The sequence below is a fragment of the Callithrix jacchus genome, chromosome 2 (genome assembly GCF_049354715.1).
Source record: "Callithrix jacchus isolate 240 chromosome 2, calJac240_pri, whole genome shotgun sequence".
Taxonomy (NCBI): Eukaryota; Metazoa; Chordata; class Mammalia; order Primates; family Cebidae; genus Callithrix; species Callithrix jacchus.
The window spans coordinates 204,687,989-204,706,890 of record NC_133503.1 but is presented as its reverse complement, the minus strand read 5'-3'; the positions used below and the strand labels follow the sequence as shown (position 1 = coordinate 204,706,890).

Here is an 18,902-nt window from a genome sequence, read left to right as displayed (position 1 = left end):
GAGACTAACTCAATTCCTGCTGGAAAAGACGCAATGAGCTGTCTGCCTTCAATATGACACCTGCTGCGGAAGACCTGGGGAGAATGGGGGTTTCAGGCAACACTGCCCAAGGGCCAGAACCCAGAAGCTGGGGTGGGAGCAGACTTCCAGAGGTGATGACATGGCATAGGAGCAAGTGGGTGAAGCTGGGAAAGTGCATGGTGGGAGCAGAAAGAAGGTAGTTCCAGAAGAGAGAACAAGAGGATGGGAAGGAGAGTGAAGCCTGGGAGAGCGTCTGAAGGGCTGGGAGTGTCTCAGGTGCCCAGATGCCCAGGTGGGATGGACCTGCTCTCTCTAATGCCCTGGGACAGCCCACTACAATCTGGGTGCTCATTGTCTCACAGCTCCCGAGGCTGTAAGGTTGAGATCCTGGTGTGGGCGGGGTTGCCTCCTGTTGGAGGCTCTGGGCAGCATCTGTTGTGTGCGTGCCTCCAGCCCCTGGTGATGCTGGCAGCCCCCCGTGAGCCTTGGTTTGCAGGCACATGTCTCGATGTCTGCCTCCGTTGTCGCTCGGCTGTCCTATCCTGGGCTCTGTCTCACTGTCTCTCTTCTCCCCTTCCGAGGACACCAGTTGTTGGATTTAGGGTCTCAGTGTCTCTGCTCTCCTCTCATAGGGTCCCCATCACACTGGGTTTGGGGCCCACTCTACTTCCCTGTGACCTTGTCTTATCTAACTGCATCCAGGAGCCAATTCTTCCCTTTTCTTGGGGGACACGGGTCAACCTTTCACACCACCTCACCAGCCAGTGCTGTGGCTCTCGGGCCCTTCCTGCTGTGAGTGCTCACTCAGTGCTGGCCTTTCTGCTGCTCCCAGCGTTGGCTTTTATGGACACTGCACAGGCCTCTCGATGTGTCCACCTGCTGGTCTGTGACAGGCATGCGGAGAATCGTGGGGCTTGTGATCATGTCTCTTAGGTTGGAATCCTGTAGAGTCTTGAGTGGAGATTGTTGTGCTCCTGACTCACTGGGACTCAGAGAAGAAAACCAGGAGAGAGCAGGAAACAGGCCAACAGAGGGAAGAGGGAAGAGGTTGGAGCAGGCGTGGTTGCAGGCGGGTCCCAGCCCATCCTCACGGGGACTCTGGACGTGCATCAGACTGCAGGTCGGGATGGGGGTTTTGCTCTCAAGATGGTCAGAGTCTGGCCCTGGGCCACCCTGGCACAGGCTTTGATCCCAGGGGCCCCTGGACAAGGGTCCAGCTGCCCAAGGCCAGCCCTGGGGGCTTCAGGTGTGAGCTGTTAGGGCGGCACCTCTCTCAGTGGTGGGGGGAGGTCATGGCCACCCCTGAGAGTAACGGGCATCCTAAGTGACAACAGGGAGGTTGGGGGGCGGCAGTAAGGCTGGAGGCAGGCTCAGCCCTCGTGGGCAGCACAGCACTTTTCCTGCCACGGAGTTCTGTCACCCACCTGAAAGGTGCGAGTGTTCTTCCCGTCCACACGCAGCCACACAGGGGCTCAACTTCTCAAAGCCCGGCTGCTGTGATGGGTGTGTGCCGTGACATGACGTGGTGGCTGACTGCATGCCCGTGACAACTGGCGAGGTTGGGCCTCTTTTCATACGTTTGTTGGCCATGTGGGCATTTTCCCTTGCTGGCACTCATTCCAGGTTTCTGTCCACTTTTCTGATGGGGTGTCTGCCTCTTCCTTACGGACTTGTGGAGTTCTTCCTGCGCTCGGGGTGTACGTGCCCCTCCCTCACCTGCTCCCTCAGGCACTCCTGAGTAAATTACTCAGCACGAGGACCCTGCATGCACCTGCACTGTGCTTTTTGGTTGCCTGCAGAGCCCACAAGCTCGCTGGGGACCAGCAGGTATGGGGCTGGCACTGTGTGGGGTGTGCAGGGGCTGCTTAGTCCTGGGGCGCCATCAGCCTGGAGTGCTCCTGTGCTCCCCCAAGGATGCCATCCACAACTCACACTGGAGAGGCGGCACCCTACATGCGGGTGCCCACTCCTCCCTGCTCGGGGACTGCTATGCCTTTGTTTTGGGGGTTGGGGAAGGGTCTCAGCTGGTTGTTCCCCCAGGGTCCTGATCCCGGGTCCACATGCCACCAGTCTCTGCAGACCCCACACCTCTGAGAAAGGCTTCAGTGCCATGGGCCTAGGCGGGACCACGACCCGCTTAGCAAAGCCCAACCGTGTCTGTGGCCGGTAGCCATCTGGGATGGCCCCTGCTGCTGAGCTGCTGAGACCACAGGCAGAGGAGACCCACCCGGCCCCGGAGCCCACCTCTCCAATTGATAGGACTTAATACGGTCACCCATAATGGTGTCGGAGTCCTTCAAGTCTCATCCCACATAGTATCCGCCTGGACCCCCAGGCCTGCGTGGCCAGCAGGGATGCCCTCCATGATGTGCAGAACCTCCACCAGCTGCCGGGCACAAGGGGTGCCCTCAGCGTGAGGAAGGGGGTGCCCTCAGCGTGAGGAAGGGGGTGCCCTCAGCGTGAGGAAGGGGGTGCCCTCAGTGTGAGGAAGGGGGTGCCCTCGGGCGGTTCGGGGCCAGGCCGCAGGTGGGCTGGTGGGAGTGACACTTGTCCTATTGCAGGTCACTGCGTGGAGAGGAGACTGCCATCCTGTCACAGGTCAGCTAAGGGTATTGGTGTTTACTCCAAGCACTGGGACAACCCTGGGGTTTCCCTGGGCTGTGGCCTGATCTGTTGGTATCTAGAAGAGTCCTTTAGGCTACAGAGTGACAAAAGAGGGCCAGGAGCCACTAAGATCTGGGGCAGGGCTTTCAGGAGGCTCTCGGGCTAGGCAGCGGCAGTGGTCAGACAGTGTGGTTGGAGTCTGGACACATGGAGAGCCCACGGGAATGCTGGTGGGCAGGTGAGGGGCAAGGAGAGGGTGGCGCAGGATGGCATCAAGGTCCAGCCTATGCAAGTGGGCACGATATAAAGTAGGTGCCACAACCTGCCACAGGGACCGTGCAGGAGTGCAGACCTGGGTGAGGTGCACCACTGCACCCAGCACTACATCAGATCCCGGGAGGGGGATGGGTCACAGCCAGCACACCCATGTGAGAGCCTGGGAGGGGGACGGGTCACACCGAGCACACCCGTGTGGGAACCTGGGAGGAGTGGACAGATCGAATCCAGCACACCCGTGTGGGAGCCCGGGGAGGTGGGAACCCAGCACACCTGCACAGGAGCGTAGTGGAGGTGTTACTTCTAGGTTTTGGGGGAGGCTGTGAGGAGAGATGTGCCAAGAGGCATCAGGTGTGGAAGCCTTGCTGTGAGTGGGCTGGGGTGGGGTGGAAGCTGACCTTGGGGTGTGAACAGGTGACCTGGGCCCAGCCAAAATGAGGCAAGGAGGCTGAGGCAGTGTTTCCACTGAGGATGTCTTTATTGTGCCGAGGGGCCCATAAGATGCTGACTAGAGAGAGGTGAACAGACACAGACAACACCCAGGGTGCTACACGGAGTCCCTCCCCAGAAGGCGGTGGGAAGCCACCCTCTGTGCTAACCGCAGCAGCCTCGCAGTTCATGCGGCGGCTCCTGCCGAGCGTCACCCTCCAGTCCCTGGAGCCCTCGTCCACCTTCGGGGATGTGACTGCCCCCGGGCAGCACGCAGGCAGCCCTATCTTGGCCCATGAATTCAAAATGCAGTGTCCACTTTCCCGTCGTGACCGAGCGCAGCGTGCGTGGAAAGGTGGGTCTGGCCAAGCTCCCTCACTCAGTGCTGCTGATTGTTTTTGGAAACAACACCTGTAACATCAGCAAGCAGATTCGCAGGCATCGCATTCTTGAATTTGTTCTGATTCACAGGTGAATATGATTTTAAAAAGACATTTCCAAACATAAAAACTGTTGTTATTGATGCCACATGCACCTGAGAAAAATCAAATTCCAGTGGGTGCCTCGTTGAAGGTCACGGCTCAGGCCAGGCAGAGTGTGGCCTGCTGGCTGCCTGCGAGGGAGCCCTGCATGCATCCCGGGGCAGGACACGCCCCTGTGAGGGGTCTGCATGCATCCCGGGGCAGGACACGCCCCTGTGAGGGGTCTGCTTGCATCCCAGGGCAGGACACGCCCCTGTGAGGGGTCTGCTTGCATCCCGGGGCAGGACACGCCCCTGTGAGGGGTCTGCATGCATCCTGGGGCAGGACACGCCCCTGTGAGGGGTCTGCTTGCATCCCAGGGCAGGACATGCCCCTGTGAGGGATCTGCATGCATCCCGGGGCAGGACACGCCCCTGTGAGGGATCTGCATGCATCCCGGGGCAGGACACGCCCCTGTGAGGGGTCTGCATGCATCCCGGGGCAGGACACGCCCCTGTGAGGGGTCTGCATGCATCCCAGGGCAGGACACGCCCCTGTGAGGGGTCTGCATGCATCCCGGGGCAGGACACTCCTCTGTGAGGGCTACACCACAAGGACCCACAGGTGGCCCGAGTGGCAGTAGCCTGAGTTGGTTTCAAGGAGTTTTATTTCTCTCTACTGCAAGAACATAAACAGAATTTCCTGGTGAGACACACCAGGACCCCTGTCCTCCAATGCCTCTGAACAGACTCTGTGTGCAACGTGTCAACTGAATGCCCAATTTACAGCCTCTGCTGGGAGCCAAGCATCAGGAAAGGACTTTGCAGGAACTCGTGGTTTCTTCCAGTTCACCTTCTGCACAGCTACACAAAGCAGGACGCACAGCTTTTTAACACAGGCAAAATAAACGTTCTAGGAAGCGACCGCGATGAGCACTCTGAGGCATTCCCGCTGGGTGTGTCAAGGATGGGGACCCCCACCTGAGAACAGCGCCCGGCCAGCCTCGGAGCTGGGAGTCAGGGCAGGGAGGGAGCCTCACACAGACAGCAGGAAGGCAGGCGTTTTACTGCCCTGAGGGGCAGGAATGGGGTGGACCGCACTGCACAGATCTACATTGTTAGGACAGCAACACAAGACACGCGGGCTGCGCTCCCGGCAGGGAAAGGTGTCAATAGTCACAAGAGAGGAGCTTCTGCTTTGTTTTTTGTTTTTAGTAGAGGTTGGAGAGCAGAAGTTGCCTCCTGCTCTTGAAGCTTAGATTTCCTTGGTTTGTTGGCTTCTCTTCCACGGCGGGACGATCTCCCGGGGTCTTTGTCTCCGCTCCTTCTACACCTTGAGCCAGTGGCGGAGCTGAAAGAAAACAGACAATGCGGCTGCTTGGAGGGGCAGCCCCGGGCCCACACCCACCTCTTGTGGCTGCTCGGAGAGTGGCAGCCCTGGGCCAACGCCCACCTCTTGTGGCTGCTCGGAGGGGGCAGCCCCGGGCCCACACCCACCTCTTGTGGCTGCTTGGAGAGTGGCAGCCCCGGGCCAACACCCACCTCTTGTGGCTGCTTGGAGGGGGCAGCCCCGGGCCCATGCCCACCTCTTGTGGCTGCTTGGAGGGGGCAGCCCCGGGCCCACGCCCACCTCTTGTGGCTGCTTGGAGGGGGCAGCCCCGGGCCCACTCCCACCTCTTGTGGCTGCTTGGAGGGGGCAGCCCCGGGCCCACGCCCACCTCTTGTGGCTGCTTGGAGGGGGCAGCCCCGGGCCCACGCCCACCTCTTGTGGCTGCTTGGAGGGGGCAGCCCCGGGCCCACGCCCACCTCTTGTGGCTGCTTGGAGGGGGCAGCCCCGGGCCAACGCCCACCTCTTGTGGCTGCTTGGAGGGGGCAGCCCCGGGCCAACGCCCACCTCTTGTGGCTGCTTGGAGGGGGCATCCCCGGGCCAACGCCCACCTCTTGTGGCTGCTTGGAGGGGGCAGCTCCGGGCCAACGCCCACCTCTTGTGGCTGCTTGGAGGGGGCAGCCCCGGGCCAACGCCCACCTCTTGTGGATGGGACCAGCAGCCGGCAGTGAGCAGACAGCTTGCAGCCTCCTGACCACAAGCCCTGGGAGAGCAGGGGGCTCGTGGGGTGCCCAGACCACCATGCTCCTGGCAGGCGCCAGGGATCCAAAGCCTCACTCACTTCTATAAATCATTACTTGATTGTTAAAAAGCTGTGAGACTGTGTTTGCCATGGTGGGCATGGTGGCCTCTGGGGCGTATCTGAGTTCAGCTGCTGGGTCCAAGAGATGCTGGGCACTCTCAATTTGGGGCTGGGTCCAGACTGCACGCCAGTGACTTGGATGTGATGTGGTGATGTCACCTCTCCCCCATGTCCCCGCCACCTTCCTGGGGGCCTTGGATGCTTTGCCAGAGTGAGATGCTGCCTCTGCAGCTCTGTCTTGCTCTTGGTGACCCTGGCGGGCACAAGAGCAGGGCATGTTGACTGCTCAGGGACCAACAAGAGCAGCTCTTTAGATGGTCGGCAAATGTCACTGCCCGCTATCATGCAGCCGTGAGTTCAGCCTATTTCTGAGCAGAAGCCTCTCGATAGCACGAAATGGCAAGAAGTGTGCTTCACAAACATTTACAAATGGCCACACAGGGCTTGCTTCTGACAAAACCACACCGGCCACGGAAAGCCACTGAAGCTACCACTGGCCACACCACAGGCTCCTTTGGCCACTCCATGGAGAGCCTGCAGGGGCCTCTGCAACCTGGCTGGGATCACACAGTATGCCAGGGGTCTGCAGGGGGCCTGGAGCAGCCACAGCAGACACCAGCACGGGCAGCATCCAGGTGAGGCTCAGGGCTCCGTGAAGGCTGCTGGGGGCAGGGAGCCTGGTCAGGACCCACAGCAAGGGAATGCTCAGTGGTTGGAGCCCTAGAGCCGAGGCTCTGGTGGCAGCCCTGCCTCAGCCCAGTGATGGGGAAGCCATGCGTGGGACTCTAGCTGTGAACCTTTCACCCCCGGGAGAAGCCGTTCTCTGTCCTGCCCTCCAACAGAAGCAGGAGGTCTCCCTCTGGAGGAAGGTGTGCCTGGGGGACCCCCAGATTTCCACAGAGTAAGATCAAGCATAAACATAAAATAAAGACCAGAAACAGAAGACAGCACCCATTCTGAGCGAGTCCCTGGAAACCAGACTTCCACTGGACCCCAGAGGACCATACCGGTTGCAGCAGATTACAGGATGGCCGCACAGGGGGCTCTTGACAAAGTGACACTCACACAACACGGTGATGAGAATGTCATGAGAAACAGCAGAGCACACATGCGGCTTCCGGAGACGAAGAAGAGAAGGGGATGGCTGGGAACGCAGAGCACGGGAAGGAGCGGGAGGCAGAACCTGCAGAGCTGGGATGCAGAGCACGGGAAGGGGCGGGAGGCAGAACCTGCAGAGCTGGGAACGCAGAGCACGGGAAGGGGCGGGAGGCAGACCCTGCAGAGCTGGGAACGCAGAGCACGGGAAGGGGCGGGAGGCAGAACCTGCAGAGCTGGGAACGCAGAGCACGGGAAGGGGCGGGAGGCAGAACCTGCAGAGCTGGGAACGCAGAGCACGGGAAGGGGCGGGAGGCAGAACCTGCAGAGCTGGGAACGCAGAGCACGGGAAGGGGCGGGAGGCAGAACCTGCAGAGCTGGGAACGCAGAGCACGGGAAGGGGCGGGAGGCAGAACCTGCAGAGCTGGGAATGCAGAGCACGGGAAGGGGCGGGAGGCAGAATCTGCAGAGCTGAGCTGTGGTTTGTTTACATGACGGACAGTCAGCGACCAGTCACGGTGGGGGAACTGTAGCTATGAACAACGACACTTCTGATCTAGATGAAATAACAGGGGCTGAATTTACCCTACTGTCCGAAACAACCCCCAAATAAACAAAATACATGCACCAGTGACCTTCCAGATACTGGACAGCACAGCGTAAGGGTCGGTGGTCCCTGAGGGAAGCAGAAGGAAGGCCCCCGACCAGAAGGGCCACCTCCACCACCCTGCTCGCTGCCTCTAGGGAGTTTCTTGACTGCAGCACAGGGAAGGCACAGCCCAGTGGACTCCCTGAGCGGAGATGCTGGAAAGGAGAGCTAGAGAAACAGAGGTGGCTGCAGCTTAGAGGCTGGAGCGCCAGAGAGGAGATCCTGGACAGTGGCCCCTGACCTCCACTGAACATCCCATGTGCATGAGGAGGCTGGGGAAAGAACTATCGACAGAGCCAGAGAGAAGGAACCACCTCTGATGCCCACACAGGGGTGGGCACAGTCCCTGCTCCCCCAGCCAGGAAAGACAGCAGGGTTCTTGGGGCTTCGCATGGAGCGTGCACAACGTCTCGCCTCAGGGGTCAGTTAGGGCTACACCGAATGCTGAAGCCAAATAACAGCCTGGGAACCTAGAAATGTTTAGAGATGCAACAAAACAAGACCGTAAGAAGGGCGAGGGAAAGATCGAGCTGGACTCGAGGACAGATGGGTGTGGGCAGCTTCACAGCGTCTGGTTTTCCCGCTGTGGGCTCACAGGGTCTGTTTGTTACACGGACAAATCAATCATTTGAAAATGGCCACCTGTGGATTAATGATAAGAGTGTGCTACTCAACTGTGCACCTGAGATTCAAATGAGAGCCATTCCCAGGGGCAAAGTGGACACGCCAGAGCCTCACAGCACAAACAGGCAGAAGGCAGTCTTCCAGCATGCTGCAGCAGAAGTCACAGAACGACACGAGTTTTGAATCTGCAGATCTGGATACACAACATATCCAGAGAGGATAAGAAAAGAAGAAACCCAGGTCCCCACACTTCACAGTGAACCTGCAACATGAAAAGCACAGGAAACACGGCCACGTGCAAGGGTGTGGCAGGGGTAGGACAGAGCACTGGAAACTCAGCCACGTGCAGGAGTGAGGCAGGGGTGAGGACAGAGCACAGGAAACTCAGCCACGTGCAGGGGTGAGGCAGGGGTGAGGACAGAGCACTGGAAACTCGGCCACGTGCAGGTGTGAGGCAGGGGTGAGGACAGAGAACAGGAAACTCAGCCGTATGCAGGGGTGAGGCAGGGGTGAGGACAGAGCACAGGAAACAGCCACAGGCAGGGGTGAGGCAGGGGTGAGGACAGAGCACAGGAAACTCGGCTGCGTGCAGGTGTGAGGCAGGGGTGAGGACAGAGCACAGGAAACAGCCACAGGCAGGGGTGAGGACAGAGCACAGGAAACTCAGCCACGTGCAGGTGTGAGGCAGGGGTGAGGATGGAGCACAGGAAACTCGGCCACGTGCAGGGGTGAGGCAGGGGTGAGGACAGAGCACTGGAAACTCGGCCGCATTCAGGGATGAGGCAGGGGTAGGACAGAGCACAGGAAACTCGGCTGTGTGCAGGTGTGAGGCAGGGGTGAGGATGGAGCACAGGAAACTCGGCTGCGTGCAGGGGTGGGGACAGAGGACACAGCATAGAATGGCTCACGAGTCCGTAGGTCTCAGCACAGCCACAGAACACTGATGCCTCCCTCCGAAATGCTGATGGTCACTGTCAGGCTAGGACCCAGAGGCCACCACAGTGCCTTCGTGACTGAGAGCAATATAAAGACGTTCACAAACACCAGTAGTGAGGAGGCTGGCAAGAGACCTCCTCTAAGGAATGTCTGATGGATGCTTTTTGGAAAGCAAAAAAGTGGTCCTAGAAGAAAATAAGTCTGTAACAAAAGTATGGGCATCAACAAACGCCAAGCATGCACATTAGTCCAAGGAACACGGTGAGTCCGTACAAAATAACAACAGCAATGAGAACAACAGTGTCTAATCTGCGGGTTAAAAAGACAGAAATGGATTTGAACAATCACAGCATATTCATCAGCAGAAGGAAGATTTAAGTCCTCATAACGGGACAGGGTTAAGACATGGTTTAACTGTAGAGTTTAAGTGAAAAATGTATGGTGCAACCTCAAGAGTAGCTATTAAAAGAACAGAATGAGGCTGGGCACAGTGGCTGTGAGGCAGAGGTGGGTGGATCACTCACCAGCCTGGCCAACATGGCAAAACCCTGTCTTTACTAAAAATACAAATCTTAACCAGGCATGGTGGTGGGTGCCTGTAATCCCAGCTACTCGAGAGGCTGAGGCAGGCGAATCGCTTGAACCTGGGAGCTGGAGGTTGCAGTGAGTGAAGCTCACACCTCTGCACTCCAGTCTGGGTGACAGAGGAAAACTCCATCCCAAAAAAAGAAAAAAATGTAGAAAGAAATAAACCGAATAAGAAAAACGAATGAGCCCAAAAAATCAACCTATAAAAAGGCAATAAAGGAGAGAAATAAACAATGAAACATGGGACAAACAGAATTGAAAGACAGTAGAATTAATTTCAAATCTATCAAGAATCACAACAAGTGTAAATGGGTTGATCTGCCCAGTTGTCAGAGTGAAAAATTCTAGGTGTTTGCTGGCTTTGCAAAAGACACCAAAATCTTCAGATCACTGCAGAGCCGAAAGTTAACAGGTTGCAAAAGGTACTTCCGGCAAACTCAAAAGACACCTGGTGCAACTCTAGTCATCCCAGACAAATCAGACTTTACGTTCAAAAGCTTCATTGGGAAGTGAAGATGGGTTCACGTCACCAGGAAGATACAACCCTTCTAGACATGGATCAACCGCAGGTAACAGCCTCAGACTAGAGAGCAAAGCCTGATAGAACTGCTGGGAACAGCAGATGAATAGGCTATCGAGGTGGAATATGCCACAGGCACCTCTCAATTACTCATGGTCAAGCACCCCTAAAATGGACAAAGTGTAGACAATGTGGGTAACATGACAGACAAGCCTATTCAAATGGACAGGAGGAGAACTGTGCATCGATCACTAGAGAAGAACACATTCATCTACAAGATGTACAACGTTTGTCAAAGTTGATCAGGTACAAGGCCCTAAAAAAGTCTCAATACGTTTTAAATAGTAGGCATCATATGTGTTTGAGAACAGCAAAATGAATTTGGAAATTAGCCACAAAAAGATGAATAAAACATCTGCATATATCCGGCAACTTAAAAACAGACTTTTAAGCAAGTTAGGATTGACAAACTCACAAACAATAGAAATTAAAGTATACTTAGAACTAAAAGGTAAAGAAAGTGCTATGTAAAACGTGGAATGCAACACATGAAGTATTTTGAGGAAAAGTCATAGCCTTCAATGCTTACATTAGAAAAGAACAAAGGATGATAATTAATCTAAGGTCCAAATTGAAAAGTTAGCAGAACTACAACAGAGTAGATCCGAGAAAAACAGAGGAAGAAACAATAAATACAGGAGCTGAGGTTAGAGCAAGAGTCCCACACGAAGTCAAAGTTGGATATTTGAGAAGACTAGCGAGATCCTCTGCAAAGTGCAATAGCCCCAGGTGTAGGACTCTCGCAGTAGAGAGGCTCTCGTGGAGCTGCACCAGAGGCCAGTGGGGAGGGGCTGGGGTCCCCTGGATGGATGGGTGTGAAGCCTGGATGCTCCTCCTGTGTTTGCAGCAGGCGAGTTTGGGAGGACAGAGGGAAGGGTGCCGAGGGAGGGAGACTGAGCCCACACCAGAACCAGGACTTGCAGGGAGGAGGAACACAGAAAGCTGTGCTCCTTGCTGGGGTCCTCGTACGTGAACTCATGAGACCCCTGCTGGGAGGACTCTTTACCAGGAGGAGGCACAGAGAGGTGGCCAGAGGGAAGAGGCAGCCCCAAGGTGGGGCCGCGGTGCCCTCCACACCACCCTTCTATGCCCTTTGCCATGCACTGGACTCTGCTGTCAGCATTTGTGTGACGTTAGTGCCTGGAATCAGGTCCTGGCTGAGGCCACTCTGCGGTGGAGAGGACAGTGCCATGGGCCCAGGGCACAGCCCAGGCTCCTCTCCTGCCAGGCAGCTCTGTGATGGTGGGCACACTCCTGGGCCTCTCTGGGCCTCAGGGGCCTTGTGTAGAGAGAGTGGTGGGCTGCCTTTCAGGGCTGTGGGAGGAAAACCTCAAGTGTTTCCTCTGTGCCCCTGGGAATGTACATGCTGCACAGCAGGTCATAAACACGCGTGATGTGAGCACACTCCTGGATGGCTCCCAGGGTGCAGGAAAGACCTGGTGTGACTATCCTTTCACCTGGAGACTACCCCAGGCTCCCCAGGCCTCCCCCAGTCCCTCCAGGGCTCCCTGAAGCTCCCTATGGCCAGGCCCAGGCTCCCCTCCTGGCCCACTCCTGGCACTGTCCCTGGTGCCCCTGTGAGGCAGGCAGGTCCCTTGCTGGTCCTCAAGCTGGCTTAGCTGGCCCTGCAGGGTGCTGCTCCCATGTCTGAGATGTGCCCAGGTCTTTGCAGGGATCGTGTGTAATGCAGGCGTCTGCACAGATGCTCCTCCCGGGCCCTCCGCATCACGCACCCCCTCCCAGGTGCATGCCTCCACTGTCCCCTGCCCCTGCTGCCTGCCTGTCCTCATGGAGCGCATGCTAACTGAGTCCATGAGTGCCACCTACACCAGTCTCGTCTACACCAGCCTTGTCTACACTAGCCTTGGAGCCCTCTGGGGGCTGCAGGAGCAGCTGGGGCAAAGAACACCATGCTTCGGACCATTCTGAATTCCCCAAGAGAGGCCCGGGGGTGCTGTGACCTCACCGTGAACTGGCGCACCTCCCCTCTGTCCAGCAGCCCATGGTCCTTCTCAGGCGTGATGGCGTAGGCCAGTTTCTGAAAGACAAGCAGAGTGTGGGGGCCAATGCAGACCAGCACCCACCTACCAGCACCCACCGCTGACTCACACTGCCAGCACCTGCACCTTCCAGCAGCCTCACCTGCCAGCACCCCTCACCTACCAGTGCCCACCCGCCAGCGTCCACACCACCCATGCCCACCACTGACACACTGCCAGTGCCCACACCGACCTGACACCGGTCAGGCCTGGAAGCCGATGTCCCGATGGTCTCCTTAAATGAGCCGTCACTTGCATTAAAACGTGGTCCTTGAGGCAGCTGTTTCTCAGCCACCACATGTGTGGGCTCTGAGTGAGAAAGTGCCTGTGCCCTGGTGGGCAGCCTTGGGGCCGCCTGTAGCTGGCACATTCCAGGAGCACTTGCCTTTTGTCCCCTGTGGCTCCTGAGACAGTGACCCCTGGGCCTACCTTCCTTCCACCTCCTGCTGCGGCAGTTCCTGGGTCCTGGACAGCACCAAGCCCTCCCAGAGCAGGTGGTACCTTCGGGGGCTCACACTCAGGGGCCTGGATACCTGTGTCTGGGTCTCTGAGGCCAGATGACTTCTCTCAGGGACCCCTGCATGTGACCCTATCCCACGTCATCACCACAGTTCAACCTGTACCTGGCCCAGCTGCTGAGGTTTTACTTGGCTTATGCTCAGAGTTTGGCCGTGTGAGGGGTAAGGGAATTGGCTATTCAGGCCTACTGGGCTGCAGCCGTCCTCCAGCTCCACGCTGACCTTGTCCCCTCCTCCCAAGTCCATCCAGACTCCCAGAGGTGCTGTCTCCCTGCAGGGACTGCCCGGCTGTGCGCTCTTCCCCTGTGCTGGGTCCTGGCAGGTCAGTGAGTGGGGACCTGAGAAGGACTATCCACAGCAGGGTACCATCAGCTTTCCTGGGACCATGGCAGCCCCTGAGCCCCTCCCACTCCAGAGAGGGGCCATGTTCTGTGCTTTGCCTGCACTGGGCCCTGGCCTGCCAGGCTGCTGGAGAGACTGGCTCAGTGCCACGTGTCTGAGCCCAGGCGTGGACCGAAGGTTGATTCCTCGAACACGGCTGGTGCAGCTATGGAGATTTGCTGCCCAGGGCCAAGGCAGTTCTTTCCAAGAAAGACTGGGATTTGAGGGCAGCAGCTCCCAGTGGCTGGCTCTCAGATGAGCGCAACCTTCTTCCAAGGAGGGCGGGTCCTTATCTCTTCCGGGGACCACAGAGCCAGGGTGTTAAATAGGGGGACCCCCATGACTGGTTCACCTGCCTTTCCTCTACACCAAGGAGGCAAAACCAAGAGGAGGAAAGGAAGTGCGTGTCAGTGACTCTGCAGAGCTCCCTCCACTGCTTGGGCTCCAAAGTGGGGCTTGGCCCTGGGGGGGCCTAGGTCACACCTGATTCCACCACCCGCAGATGGCTGCTGTGCCCACCCCACCACACACTATAGTGTGTAGGCATGCATGCAGTCAGTACACACAAACACTTGGACATGCATGAGAGCACAAACCCAGGCACACACACACACATGCACACAGAAACACAGCACACACAGACATGGAGATACAGTGGACGGACGCACAGGCACATGCACACATAGATACATGCAGACATGAAGATACAGTGGATGCACACACAGGCTCATATGTGCACACAGACACACACAGACAGGTAGATACAGTGGACGGATGCACAGGCACATGCACACACACACACAGGTAGATACAGTGGATGCACACACAGGGACATGCACACATAGACACACACAGACAGGTAGATACAGTGGATGCACACATAGGCACATGCACACACACAGGTAGATACAGTGGATGCACACATAGGCACATATGTGCACACAGACACATGCACACCCACACAGACACGGAAATACAGTGGATGCACACACAGGCACATATGCACACACAGGCACACAGGTAGATACAGTGGATGGACACACAGGCACATGCACACACAGACACACACAGACATGTGACATACACAAAGACACACACAGGAATGCACATATGGACACCCACACCCATGGACACAGGTGTGCAGGTGGACACACACACACACACACACACACACTGTTGTGGTGGCAACATCCAGTCTCCTCCTCTTGGTCACAGATGACCCAGGCAGGTGAGGACTGGGGCCGTAGACACCCACTGAGCCTTCCTGGAGGCCTCACACTCAGGCAAAGGCTCCCTGTCCAAATACCCACCTCTCGAAAGGACCCAGGCAGGCTGCAGAACTTGTAGGCTGCATAGATGGGCACCATAGCCATGGAGGACGTGGCAATGACCCAGCCCAGTGCGTTGGCCCAGTCAGGGAAGATGTAGGCTCCGTAATGGGGGGGCCTGAAGGTCACAATGCTGACCACGACCACGAACTGAAACCAGTGGACACAGAGTTCAGGCAGCTCTCAGCCAGTGGTGCCAGGACAAAGCAAGGATCAGGCAGGCACTTCATGGCAGAGGGTCTCTTGCCTCCCACAGCTGTGCACATGCAGACCCCAGCGAGGCCTGCAGACGTGGCAGCCGGGCATCCACATCCTCCTGAGGCATGAACTAGCCTGTCCTGTCCTATCCTGTTCTATCCCACCCCATCCCATCCTGTTCTATCCCATCCTATCCCATCCCATCCCATCCCATCCCATCCCATCCCATCCCATCCCATCCCATCCCATCCCATCCCATCCCATCCTGTTCTATCCCACCCCATCCCATCCCATCCTGTTCTATCCCATCCCACCCCACCCCATCCCATCCCATCCCATCCCATCCTGTTCTATCCCATCCTATCCCATCCTATCCCATCCCATCCCATCCCATCCCATCCCATCCCATCCCATCCCATCCCATGCCTTCCTGTTCTATCCCACCCCATCCCATCCCATCCCATCCTGTTCTATCCCATCCCATCCCATCCCATGCCTTCCTGTTCTATCCCACCCCATCCCATCCCATCCCATCCTGTTCTATCCCATCCCATCCCATCCCATCCCATCCCATCCCATCCCATCCCATCCCATCCCATCCCATGCCTTCCTGTTCTATTCCTTGCTTGAAATCACAGCAAAACATATCTGGCCACTACTCAGTACACTGAATCTATGCTCCATGGGCTGAAGACAGAACTGTGAGCCAGGCAGGACAACCCTAGGGGCATCTGAGCTCCATATCTCTACTCAGTCTAGAAGAAAATCAGATAAAGTCACAGAGCCATCTCAGAACACCACCACGAAAGTAATGTGGAAGGTGGAGTGGATACCACTTGGAGGGGAAGCTTCCCATTCTCCGGAGACTTCTCCTCAGGCAGCTCATGCATTTGTTCATCCACTCCACAAAATGCACCACCATCTAAAAACAGCCTCCGTGTGCCTACATATATGCCACACACATGACTGTGTTCCGTGTACCCACATGTGGACTGCAGGCCTACATATGTGTTGCACACCTGACTGTGTTATGTGTATTCACATGTGGACAGCACTCCTACATATGTGCTGTACACCTGAGTGTGTTCTGTGTACTCACATGTGGACTGCATGCTTATATATGTGCTGCACACCTGTGTTCAATGTACTCACATGTGAACTGCATGCCTACATATGTACTGCACACCTGACTGTGTTCCATGTACCCACATGTGGACTGTATGCCTACATATGTACAGCACACCCATGTTCTGTGTGCATGTGGACAGCACACCCACATATGTGCCACACACCTGTGTTCCATGTACCACATGTGGACTGCACATCTACATATGTACTGCACACCTGACTGTGTTCTGTGTACCATATGTGAATAGCACTCCTACATATGTGCTGAACACCTGTGTTCCATGTACCACATGTGGACTGCACACCTACACATGCTGCACACCTGTTTCGTGTACCACATATGGACTGCACGCCTACATACGTGCTGCACACCTGTGTTCCATGTACATGTGGACAGCACTCCTGCATATGTACTGCACACCTGTGTTCCGTGTACCACATGTGGACTGCATGCCTACATATGTGCTGCACACCTGACTGTGTTCTGTGTACCACATGTGGACAGCACTCCTACATATGTACTGCACACCTATGTTCTGTGTACATGTGGACTACACACCTACATATGTGCTGCACACCTGTATTCATGTACCACATATGGACAGCACTCCTACATATGTGCTGCACACCTGACTGTGTTCTGTGTACATGTGGACAGCACTCCTACGTATGTGCTGCACACCTGACTGTTCTGTGTACCACATGTGGACAGCACTCCTACGTATGTGCTGCACGCCTGTATTCATGTACCACATATGGACAGCACTCCTACATATGTGCTGCACACCTGACTGTGTTCCATGTACCACATGTGGACAGCACTCCTACACATGTGCTGTGCACCTGTGTTTCATGTACCACATGTGGACAGCACTCCTACATATGTGCTGCACACTTGACTGTGTTCCATGTACCACATGTGGACTGCACACCTACATATATACTGCACACCTGTGTTCTGTGTACCACATGTGGACTGCATGCCTATATATGTGCTGCACACCTGGGTCCTTTCCAAGGAGACAAGGAAAGCTCTGATAGATATGGCTTATGAGATATGAGCTTAACATGCAGCTTTTCCCAAAGTGTCCATTTTTCCTCAATTTCAGAAAAGTTGAACATCCAAGTCTTCTACCCGGAAAGCACGTTGGATGCGTGTCTCATGCCAGTCTCAGCATCTTCTTCATGTGCTGCCTCGAGACACCTGTAGGTTTGGAGCCAGGTAGCAAAGGACTGGGAAGGGGTTGGGGTCAGGACTGTCACATGACCAGAGCCAGGATGGCCAGCTCTTTGGTAAACGAAGCCAGTGTCCTGGAGCATCTGGGATTAGGGGCGCCTGCCCTGGCTGCACAGAGAGCCCTGAGCACACTTTAAAGAGTCATGCATACCTCCCTAGACATGGCAGTTTTGCATTTCGGGCACGTAGGTATTGCTGTAGTATGTTTTCCTGCATTGTTCAACTTCTTGCTAGATAGCACTTTTCTTAGAAAGACTATGCCTTCGAGGCCACAGTCTGCCCACGTGAGTTGCTCTGGCATAATTCCCTTTCAGCATCATCGGCCACAGAGTCATGTCAACAAGCCTGGGGCATGTACACTCCTTCCAACCGGAGGCCAGCACATGCCAGAGGGCAGGGGACTGTGCCACAACCCAAAGAAACATACAATAATACGGACATTACTTTTCTGCTAAAATTGAAACTTCACAGCACTGCACTGCAATGTTAAATACAAAATGGCACAGAACAATGAAATTGTCATGTTGCTCTCAAGTTGGCAAAATGAAGTCCTGTTTCGTATAGTTTGTAGGTTTATCTACAACTACGAAGTGTGTTTCTGTATGAAGTTCGAAGGTTTAATGTAAGATCAGTAGAACATTTTATCTCCTAAGATCAAGGTCAGTCCTCTGGATGTTAAAAGAAGAAACCCCCCCAAGGGGAGCCAAAGTCTTCATGCAAAACAGCTCGGTTTCAACTAAAGGCTGAACAGTGGCGGGAAGAGGTACTGTACCAGGCCGGGGAGAGCAGTGGGTGGGTGGGAGGCTGCCTCACCTTCCCCTCTGAACAGCCGTGTACTCTGTCCTATTAAAAGACTGCCCCTGATCCAAGATATCCAAGATGGTTGATCGCTAACAGTTCGGGATTGTAGCTCCCAGTGAAAGTGCAGAGAAGGAGAGGACGCCACACTTTCAGACGAATTTTCGTCGCTCACAGACCAGAAGATTCCCAGTGGAGGAGCCCCACGGGTAGCCACCGCGACTCTTGTGGCCGGCGCAGCAGTTTTGCTGGCACCTCGGCGTGGCAGCTCTTCGTGCAGAGTAAACGGGAGGAGATTCCCAAGCAGAAGAGCACCATCAGTCTTATCACTGCTGTTTTGGCCGGCACAGTGGGTTGCTTGGATTCCAGTGCTGGGAATCAATAAACTGGGCATCCACTCAGAAACCCAACTAGAAAGGCGGTAATTGTAAAGACGACAGATGGATAAATTTATAACAAAGGGGAAAAAACCAGCCTAAAAAGGCTGAGCATACCCAAAATCAGAACCCCTCTCCCTCTACAGGGGATTACAGTTCCTCATCAGCAACAGAACAAGCCCTGATGGAGAAGGACTGTGTGCCATTAACAGAAGTAGGCTTCAGAAGGTGGATGATAAGAAACTTCTGGGAGTTAAGAGAACTTGTTCTAACCCAATGTAAAGAAACTAAGAACTTTGAAAAAAGGTTTGATGAAATGCTAACAAGAACAGACAATACAGAGAGGAATATAAATGAACTAACAGAGTTGAAAAACACAACACAAGAACTTCGCGAAATATGCACAAGTTTAAATAGCAGAATGGATCAAGCAGAAGAAAGGATATC

General features: G+C 55.5%; 1 protein-coding gene across 1 annotated transcript in view; it reads right to left on the bottom strand.

The window, feature by feature from the left end:
• Nucleotides 1–3,356: 3,356 nt before the first annotated feature.
• The window catches only part of SLC6A3 (solute carrier family 6 member 3), a 57,734-nt gene continuing 42,188 nt past the window's right edge, over nucleotides 3,357–18,902 (bottom strand). Inside the window, exons 13-15 of the mRNA XM_002745144.6 lie at nucleotides 14,700–14,867; nucleotides 12,418–12,489; nucleotides 3,357–5,141 (exon numbers count right to left, since the gene is read on the bottom strand). Coding sequence (XP_002745190.2) covers nucleotides 5,118–5,141; nucleotides 12,418–12,489; nucleotides 14,700–14,867 — 264 coding nt within the window. The 3' untranslated portion in view covers nucleotides 3,357–5,117. The remainder of the gene's footprint in view (nucleotides 5,142–12,417; nucleotides 12,490–14,699; nucleotides 14,868–18,902) is intronic.